The sequence below is a fragment of the Sinocyclocheilus anshuiensis genome, unplaced genomic scaffold (genome assembly GCF_001515605.1).
Source record: "Sinocyclocheilus anshuiensis isolate Anshui unplaced genomic scaffold, SAMN03320099.WGS_v1.1 scaffold415, whole genome shotgun sequence".
Classification (NCBI taxonomy): Eukaryota; Metazoa; Chordata; class Actinopteri; order Cypriniformes; family Cyprinidae; genus Sinocyclocheilus; species Sinocyclocheilus anshuiensis.
Genome location: NW_015552655.1, coordinates 2044089 through 2055084, shown reverse-complemented (window position 1 = coordinate 2055084; position 10996 = coordinate 2044089). Strand labels below are relative to the sequence as shown.

At 33.0% G+C, this 10996-nt stretch overlaps 1 protein-coding gene across 1 annotated transcript in view; it reads left to right on the top strand.

Annotated features, from left to right (window-relative positions):
* Positions 1-10996, top strand: part of LOC107667159 (SRC kinase signaling inhibitor 1-like) — a 55427-nt gene that overhangs the window by 12540 nt on the left and 31891 nt on the right. The window contains exon 2 of the mRNA XM_016458751.1: positions 10239-10466. Coding sequence (XP_016314237.1) covers positions 10275-10466 — 192 coding nt within the window. The 5' untranslated portion in view covers positions 10239-10274. The remainder of the gene's footprint in view (positions 1-10238; positions 10467-10996) is intronic.

Genomic DNA, 10996 nt, shown 5'->3' with positions numbered 1-10996 from the left:
TATGTGTGGGGCGGAGCTATCAAAATAGGGGCGAGTCCCTTTTGGGGTAGGGGCGTGTTTGTTTTGGTGATTTCAAATGTCAACATTGGCTACCAGAAATCAGTTACCCCACCTTTAAGGTTCGATATTGTCTTTATGAACGCGATTCATGACATTATTAATCGATAATCACGATTAATAGTTTGACAGCACTAATTTAAATCAATGTGATAAACGAGTTAGGTCAAAAGTAATCAAAAAGTAGTCTGATTATAGTACCTAAAATGTGTAATGTAATGGATTATGCTACTAACTACAGTATATGTCATGTAATTTGGAATCAGTAACGTATTACAATTGGTAAGTAATCTACTCAGCTCTGGTCTCTATACGGTCTTTTTTCAGCCAAAACTGTATTGCTGGCTACAGGTTAATGTGCATGCATATTTAACCAGATTTGGTCTTCTGGACATGTTTGTGATTCTTTCACACAACATCTGTAACCCCATATGTTGGTTTTGACGTCCATATGCATGCAGACGGTTTTACATGCATGCTTACAAATAAAAGCATTGCAGTTGCTGTAAGAAGCCATTAAATCTGCTTTCGATTATCGCTAGATGACACTGAGGTCAGCGTAACATGTTTTACTGCTGATGAACCACGCAGATAGGATGGTTATTCATTTAAGACATGTCCTCCGACACCCGGCGGTGCTCCTCATGAGGGGACTGACCCTGAGAACGGCTACATTGGTGTCAATCCTCAATCTCTGACCGTTTAGAGCCTCCTGTGGGCGGTCTGTCACAAGGTCAAAGGTTAAACAGAATCCCGTCTCCGCCGAGAGACTCCTGAGAGACAGAGGGAGAGATGTTAATTAAAACGTAGTGGCGAGAGGTCAGATTTTGTGCCTCATTTAAATCTACTGGTGTGAAATCTCGGTCCGCTGACGATTTTCGTGATACTGGTTTCTCCTCATGGTGAAATTAATTAACATTCAGCCGTCGCCGCGATGATTTAATGCTCATACTTATAATTAGATAGTTTTCTTGTTATTTTCCCATAGCAACATGCCTGTTCGGTGTGTGCGTAATAAGTTGTGCGCTGGATAACAAGCAGAAAGAGTTGGAGTTTTATTCCACCTTCCACTTTAGCAAGTGCGTGTTTATGTCCCGCTGGTGTATCTGCTAACGCTGATTAGTATCTAATCAGACGTTCACCTTCCAGCAGGTGTTTCGTGTACTCTGAAATATCAGCCTCAAGTTATGATTGCTTGTTCATTTCCTCCATGACATCATCACTTCAGTATCATGATATCTTTAATTTGGGATCATGCATATCTTGTGCCCTAATTTCCTGTGAGGAACTTGTGAACTGCACTGCAAAGAGTGATTTTCTTCGTATTTTTGACTTGTTTTTTTTCCAAGTACAAACATTTTTAAATCAAGAAACATACACTTGAGAAGCAAACTGACATATTATCAAAATTATTATCAATATACAGTACATATATATTATCAAAATGTGTATGCTTAAAAAACAAGAAAAATGTCAGCCAATGCGGTAAGAAAAATAAACTTGTTTTCCATTTAAATTAAGTTTGTTTATTTATTTCTTATTTAAATGTTTCTTGAATCCTTTGATATTTGTACTGGAAAGTACAAAAGAATCCTGACAAAAATGTGACCCTGAAGGACAAAAGCAGTCATAAGTAGCACAGTTATATTTGTAGCAATAGCCAACAATACATTGTATGGGTCAAAATTATCAATTTTTCTTTTATGCCAAAAATCATTAGGATATTAATAAGTACCGTAAATATATTTTCTACCGTAAATATATCAAAACTTAATTTTTGATTAGTAATATGCATTGCTAAGAAATTCATTTGGACAACTTTAAAGGCGATTTTCTCAATATTTTGATTTTTTTTTTGAACCCTCAGATTCTAGATCTCAGCCAAATATTGTCCTATCCTAACAAACCATACATCAATGGAATGCGTATTTATTCAACTTGCAGATTATGTATTAATCTCAGTTTTAAAAAATTGACCCTCATGACTGGTTTTGTGGTCCAGGGTCACAAATATGAAGCAGCGCTACTGTTTTCAACATTGATAATAATCAGAAATGTTTCTTGAGGAGTAAATCAGTATATTAGAATGATTTCTGAAGGATCATGTGACAATGAAGACTGGAGTAATGATGCTGAAAATTCAGCTTTGCATCGCTGGAATAAATCACATTTTTAAATACATTCAAATAGATAACAGTTATTTTAAATTGCAATAATATTTCACAATATTATTTTTTTTACTGTATTTTTATCTAATAAATGCAGCCTTGGTGAGCATAAGAGACTTCTTTCAAAAATATTTTAACATTTTACTAATCACAGACTTTGAACAGTAGGAAAGGAAAGGAGGTGACTTGTGGCCAAGTATGGTGACTGGTACTCGGAATTTGCGCTCTGTATTTCACCCATCCAAGTGCACACACACAGCAGTGAGTAGTGAAACACACTGAACACACACCCAGAGCAGTGGGCGGCCCAGGAATATGTTTTCCAATGCCTTGCTCAAGGGTCTCACCTCAGTCGTGGTATTGAGGGTGAAGAGAGTGCTGAATATTCACTCCCCCCACCTACAATTCCTGCCGGACCTGAGGCTCAAACCTGCGACCTTTGGGTTACAAGCCCGACTCTCTATTCATTAGGCCACGATTACCCCCACGCATGTGAAGTGTAGTGTAGTGTAGTGTAGAATCACATCTATTTGCACATGCTTTTTTGTAAATGAGGCCCTTAGACTTTATTTTTCATTTGCTAAAACATTTCCCCCTGATTCATGTGATTTCATCAGTTTCTCATCTGATGATGGGAAATCCCTGGTAGTGGAGCCTGATAACAGATCATGAGATTCGCTGCTGGGGTGCAGATGTTGTAACAGCACAGTAAATTGCTGTCAAACAGTGTTAGGCTTCTCATATGTTCTCTGATTTTCTTTCATTTTCATTCTGTGGTTAGGGGGTCTTTAGATGAACTTCTCTATTACTGTGTGCTGCTGGACTGGTTATTGACGTCCAGCACAGTCCAGATTGTTTTATTAAACACCTGCAGATGATGGATCATCTCTTTTAGATTTCTGCATTATGATATCATATTATTAAACTCAGCATGCATAATCCTTATTACTGCCTCTTTCTTTTTCTTTCTTTCTTTCTTTCTTTCTTTCTTTCTTTCTTTCTTTCTGTCTCATCTCAGCCTGTGTGCTCACTCTATGGCACACAAACGGTGTGTACAGTGTTTAACGGCGAGGTCACCGTCACCATGAGTGACGACCTCTGTTGTGATGTCATAATGAGAAGCACTGGACACGCCCCCCGTACGGTCAAGGACTCTGGGCGTTTCTCATTACGCTCACAATCAGGCCTGAAACAGGACTAGAAAAGAAATCAAAACACAATATCATCTTTCTCATATTGGATCCATTTTTTATTAATGTAATTGTATATATTTTTTTATTTGTATGTGTTTATATACTTTCCTTCAGTTAAATTAACAAGCAAGGTGCCTAAATAATTGATTTCTTATTTTTCCCCCAATTGATACAGTGTACAGATTATTTCCAGAAATATTATATTTATGATATTATATAATAATATAATATAAATTATGTTATATATTATATTTTTTTATGCATTCATATAATTTCCTACCGTTAAATAAGAAAGTTAAATAAGCAAAATTGATTTATTTAATTGTCATAGATGCATTATACAGATTACTTCCAGAAATATTATATAATTATTTGTTATATTTACAATTTTTTGTATTAATTTGTATAATTTCCTACAGTTAAATGAATAAGCAAGTTGTCTAAAAAAATAGATTTCATTAACTTTTCATTGATGCAACATACAGATTATTTCCAAATGTATTATATTATATCATAATTTATTTATTTGTTGTATTTACTTATTTTATTTTTTATTCATCTGTATAATTTCCTGCAGTTAAATTAATAATCAACTTGTCTAAATAATTGATTTCTTCAATTTTTCACTTACGCAATTAACAGATTATTTCCAAAAGTATTAAATTATATTCTTGTACATTTATTTTTTATTATAATTTTATTTATTTCTTATATTAAATTTTTAATTAATTTATATAATTTCCTAAAGTTAAATTAATAAGAAATGTATATTACGTAAATAAATGATTTCTTAATTTGAAATGCCTCTTATAAATTAGTATTTAATTTTATAGATATTTAATTGTATTTAATAAATTAATACATCATTTTTAATTTATGGACCACTTTGTATGAGCCCCAAAATCTTACCTGTGCTTCACTTTTTCCATTATTTTTCACCCAGCTTTCATCATCTCTCATCTGTTTCTGACAGCAAACTACGGATCATTAATCTCCAGGCCACTTTACTGACTCCCACCAGGCGAGAATTCCCAGAATCCCCTGACACTTGTTGCCGATCATTCATACCTGCTTAGAAGTGTCCGAGGCGCCGGGGTCAAACACCTGTCATGCCACACTTGCTTTATGTGTCTGTCTGAGGAGTGTTAAAATTGGGCAGTGATCAATCTTTGTGCACTCTGTCACACACAAACACATGGACACATGGGTGGTCACTAGTCAAGTTCATTTGTCATTATAGATGATTCCAAGGATAACCAAGGACAGAGAATAAGCAAAGAGAGAATAGAACTAATATAGCTTTCTAATAAACCTCTCATTAGCCATGCAAATATTGTTGGCTCTGGTTATGTTATCTGCTAAATGCAAATATAAAACTGCAAGCCCTGATTGGTTCTTTGAGGGCTCTGCTAGCTGCTGATTGGTTGTCACAACTGGTATTAAAATGAGCCTAAAGGTTAAAAGTGTGTAACCATTTAATGTTTAAATACTTGAATTCTTAGAATGAGTTTAAATGTTGTGCTGCTTTTAACTTTGCTCTTTTTGTTTGAAAGGAATAACATGTCAACCTCTGTCTCAACCACTGCTGTGAATGTATGACTACCAATAATAATATTTATCTGAACATTGGCAGATGTTGGCAGGGCACAAGGGCTGATATAGGAAGCCTGTTTGGAAATAATTATTATCATTATGTTTGGTGCAGCCAGTGGCACAGAAATTACATACTTCAGCTTTGATGGAAGTTTCTGGTGGCCATCAAGGCGTAATTGCTCCTGTCAGTCCTGGAAGTTTTTTATATATATATATATATATATATATATAGTTACGATACAGCTTGAAAACCTGCTCTCTTCTTGTCTTTGTCTGTTGCTAAAATGGAAATCTTTGTATCAGTTTCAGGTAGGAAATGTCTTGCTTTATGTATTATTTGTTTGCATTTATAATTGCAAGTATCACTATTGCGATTGCTTATATTTGGAGTTTTTTATTATTATTATTATTAACTAAAAACTAAAAACCAAAAACATACACATAAAAAAAAGTGTTACTTTAACTGAAATAAAATGTATATAAAAATAATTTCAGATAGTTGTTAAGGCAACATTTCTCATTTTTATTTAGTTTATCTTGATGAACTAAAATAACAAACTGAAATAAATTAATAAAAACTACAATATATAGACATATTTATAATAAAAAAAACTAATAAAAATGGCAAAAACGCAACAAAAGGACTAAATCTTTATCTAAAACAAAAAATAAAAACCTTTACAAAATATTAATAAAAACTACTGTATAACAGTATCTCGATACTAAAATAAAACTGAACCATAAATTTGAACCGTAACTCATTTCCCGCTGTTTATGCTACAGACATGAATCATACTTTACATTCATGCATTTGGCAGGCACTTTTATCCAAAGCGTCTTACACATTTTAAAAAATCAATTTATGCAGGAATATTTCAAATCACGCACATTTTCTTCAAAACGATGCAAAAATGTAGTTAGAACTTAACTTTAACCTGATGCATTGCTTGCTTCTAAACAAATATTTATGACTGTATTTAGATATTATAATTTACTGCAGAAATGACTCGTGTCACTCACATAGAAATATGATATTGCGTTGAAAAACACAAGATGCAAGCAGTGGAATGAAAAAAAACAGCTTAAAAGCGCAAGGTTTCAAGACACGTTTTTTAAAAGTTGCCGCATTCATATTATGTGTTCAAAAACATGAGACGCAAAACAGTGGAATGACCATTTAAAAGTTGAACTTTTAACTTAACGCACTACGCAACATTCACACACACACACACACACAGACAGCACCTTCACATACTGCAGACAAACTTCTACAGTTTTGCCTTTTACAGCAATCCCCACTATGAGATTTCCAGAGGCAAGGACCACATTTTCTTCAAGCGGAACAAAAAACTAGTTTATTTAGCCTAGAATTAAGTTCTAATTGTACTTGCGTATTATACACTCCTACAGCATTTACTGCCTAATAATACTGAGTAAGTGCCTTCTATAGCAGGCGTGTTGTTTACTTGAATCCATCCCAGTTGTTGGTTTCTTCCAAGCAGCTCGCATTATGAATAAATGATCTGTAATTAGCATTAAATGTTAAGTAGAGCTGTGTCTGGTTGTATTTGTGTGCTCACTTCACATTGCTTGTCACTGTCCTTGCCTTCTGGTGGGAAAAAGTGTGTTAGCCCAGCTGGGAAGACTGTTTACACACTGACAGACATGACATGTGTCCCTAGAAAGTTCAATCATGTGCTCTCAGCATCAGGCCATATATAATGAGATGGAAGTGTATTTTTGAGTGCTAACTTTTCTACTTAAGCTGTCTACTTCATGATGTTATTTGCAGCTTTTGTTAGGCATCATATCTCTTTAGAAGACTTGGAACATAGTGCACACGTTGTACAGACTACTTGCTTTTTAATGTAAATGTACCTGAAAATGTTCTCAATTTGTTTTAACTTTGCTGATTTGTAATATTCAAATATAATTTCATGCTGCAAGAGACCCAATCACGCTCTCATTGGTCAATTGCTGTAGTCTCTGGCTCCGCCCACTTGTCCATCTCATTAATTACAGCTGCTCTGGTGTAGAGGAGGTTTAAAGCTCTTGTGGTAAATCAGCATGTGACGGTCTCTGTGACTATCTGTGGATTAATCCATTCCTCTCACTCTCTGAAACGCTTTCTCCATCTGTATTTCCTCCCAGCGGTATGCTAATATAATGTGTTCTCCTTTGATCTCCCATCTCTTCTGTGGGTTTTGTTGTTTTGGGTGTCTTTATTAGTTTGGGCCTCTATTTTGGGCTCCTTGGTGGGTGTTGAGTCTCCACAACACCTATGAAAAAAATTTTTTTTCTTCTGAGTTGTTTTGTCGCCAGGTTTTGTGACCAGATTTATTAAAAAAAAAAAATGTTTTAAAGCTGCAAACTGGGACAAAAAGGGAAGGTAATATTTTAGTAGTTTATTTATTTTTATAATTAATAATATTTTTATTTTTCTAGCTTTTTTTGGTATTTATTTATTAAATTGTTTTGTTTTATTTATTTAGCCTATTTATTTTAGTTTTATTTATTTATTTATTTATTATTTATTGAATGTTTTAATTACAATTTTAATAAGTTAGTTTTAAGCTATTTTGTTTTTATTTAGTTGCTTGTTTATATTTTGTTTTATTTGTTTATTTTAGTTTTTGTATTTTTGGTTATTTAGTTAGTTATTTAATTAGTAGTTCATATATGTATTTTTAATAGTGTTCACTTTTTTCAGTTATTTGCCTTTTAATTAATTAATTAATTAATAAATGTAGTTTTTAGTTATTTACTTTAATTTGTAGTTGTTTGTTTTTAATTTATTTTTTGTTTATTTAGTTAGTTATTTAATTAGTACTTTATTTTAGTGCTGGGCAATTTTTAATCGCAATTAATCACATCCAAAATAAGTTTTTGTGTACATAAAATATGTGTGTGTACTGTCTATATTTATTTATATATAAATACACACACATGCATACATGTATTTAAGAAAAATATGTTATGTTTATAGATTAAATATATTTATATATAATATAAATTATATGAATATAAATATATACATGTAAATATTTGCAAAATATATACTGTATGTGTGTCTTTATATATACATAATAAATATACACAGTACACACACATATATTATATAAACAAAAATCGTAGTACATAGTCCTGTGGTGTTAAAATACAATTATTTATTATTACTTATTATTATTGCAAATCATTTTGTTGCTCTGTTTTCCTATTTTTTATTATTTTAGCACTCATATTGTAGCTGTGTGTTAATGTAATGCAAAAATTTGCTAAATGCATCTCTCTTTGGTTGTATAATGATTTTCTGTGTGCGTGACGTCATTCTCAGCTTAATAGTGGTATTGTGAGTGAGTCCAGAGGATGTATGGCTGTGTGTTTCTCAGTTTGACAGGTCAGACAGCGTTAGTGTTGGCTGACGTGATAGAGCTCACTGTGTTATATATCCTCCAGCAAAACACACACGACTCATAATTCTCCAATCAGCACGCGGTTGCCTGTTTTATCATGTTCAACCTTTATCACAGCATCAGACAATTTCCGTCCCACCATCTCGCCATCTTATCTACATCCCTGATTTCCTCTTCCCTCCTTTAACACGTCAGTTTTCCCTCCCGTTGGGTTTGAGAGATATGACTGTATCGTACACTGCTGTGTGAAGACATCAGGGTTTAACTGTATGTGAATGTCACGTCTTTACTGTCACTGCACGGTTGCTTCATATATTACTGGATCAGTTTTCTCAAACATTTGAGCTATAATTAATAATATTCACTAATGGAAGGAATATTATTATTATTGCTCATTCTTCAGGTTAGTGCTTTGCTCGAACTCTGCTACATGATGCTGCTACAACACGAATGGACATGTTAGTAATTATAATATTTGAAATTTCAAAGATGGAACCTTTTGACTTTTTGGGGGTGGATTTTCTTCGCTTACCTGGCAACAACATAGTAATATTGTAAATACCATTTAGCAAATGCTGGCATGTTTTGCATAGGTAATTTATATTTATGATCTATACTTGCATGACAAGATGCACAGCAGATTTTCTTTTCTAAAACTTAATTTATAAAACCGTTTAGTTTTAGTTGATTAATAAAATCTGATTGTACCTGTAAATGTCTGTACATAATACTACTATAGTAGTTATTAATATTTTAAATTGGCTTTTATTTTTATATTTTCAGTTTTATTTTAATTTTAGCAGTTTTATGTGCCTTTTGTCATTTTTATTCATTTAATATCTCTCCTTAGCTTTAAGTTATTTATTTATTTATTTTTAGCACTTCAATTTAAACTTATTTTATTTCAGGTAGTTGCCAAGCCATTTCATTTATTTATTTTATTTTTTGTTTGATAATATCCATGCAGCACTTTTTTCAGGTAACTGACTATTTTTTTTTGATAGTACATTTACATAGTTCTGTGATGGTAAAATTATTAATTAATTATTTATTTATTACTAGTACTACTATTATTATTAAAAATTATTTTGTTGCTCTATGCTAAAAAATTGTTTTTTTTTAATCTAATATTTAATTTAATGAAATTTTTATTATTTATTAATTAATTATTTATTTATTTATTATTAATATTATTTATTAATTTTATTACATTTATTAAGAAATTATTGCTTTATTTATTAATTTTTTTACATTTTATTTCATCTTTATTGCAATTAATGCAAATTATTTGTAATAGTTTCATTTTAGTTAACAATAATAACACATCTCTAAATCCAAGGGAATTTACCGTTAACCATTTAACAGGTTTTTACTGTAGCATTTTTACAGTCTTTTACCGTTAAATTCACGGTCATTTTTTACAGTGTACTTCTGCAAAGCATGAGTTATGAAAAGTGTGTGTATGATAGTAAAGCATGTACTAACAGCTATACAGTAAGCCAGTACACCGAAACTAGGACATACTACTACAACATTATCAGATTAGTCTTGAAAACACATCAGAGAAACCAGTCCTCATTTGTAGCGCAAGGGGTTGTGAGTAATATTAGCATAAAAACATTGACTAATACAAAATACATCGAAAATAACATACCATCCAGTCACTTTAGACATCATATTTTACAATACATTGACTTGGGAAGCTCTAATACTAATCTTTCAAACCGTTTAGTATGTATATATCGAACTGCTTCATCCAACATACCAGATATCCAACTCTTGACCTTTTGCTTTACACTTTTTCCTCTCTACAGGTTTGAGAGGGAGAACTAGAAGATAAAGTGCTTGTGATGTTGCGTGGGGATGATGCCGAATATCAGCGCCGCTATCACACTCTGGGCAGCAACACGCGCCGCCTCTCTAACCCCGACATGGAGGCCTATGCTAAGCTCCACAAGAGTGGTGACATAGAGCATCAGAGAAACAAATACCCTCCGCAGCACGCCGCCACGCTGGTCAACACCAACTGTGCACGGCAGCAGGTAACACACCTTTGTTGAGCCTTGGTGATCGTATGGGAGGTGCAGGATTGAATCAGGGCCCGTTTTGTACCGATCCCACCCAGCTTAGAATTGATATTCTAAAAATGCTGTTCTGTATTTATGTTCTAACATTATTATGTTTAAATACTGAAAAGGCCTTTGATGAGAGTTTTTCCGCCTGTCATGGTTTTTGTGTTCCTATCTCTGTCTGTCATACTTCCTCCCACCTCTAATGATCTCTTTCATCCTCCTCCTCCTCTTTGCAGTCATTCTTCTCTAGTAGTGGCTCTTGATAAGTCAACCATCACTACTGTTATTGCGCATATTGTGTGTGTGTATATGTTCACTGGAAAAAAAATGGTGTCGAAACAATCTTCACTCAGAAATTGCTAGTAAATTTCACAATTAAGTATAAAAAAAGGCAAGTAACTGAATTAAACATTAAATTCTGAAGTAGAAAAAACAAGTTCTTGTAGTTTTAACAATTTTGAAAAATAATTTTTAAAGAGTGTGTGTGTGTGTGTGTGTGT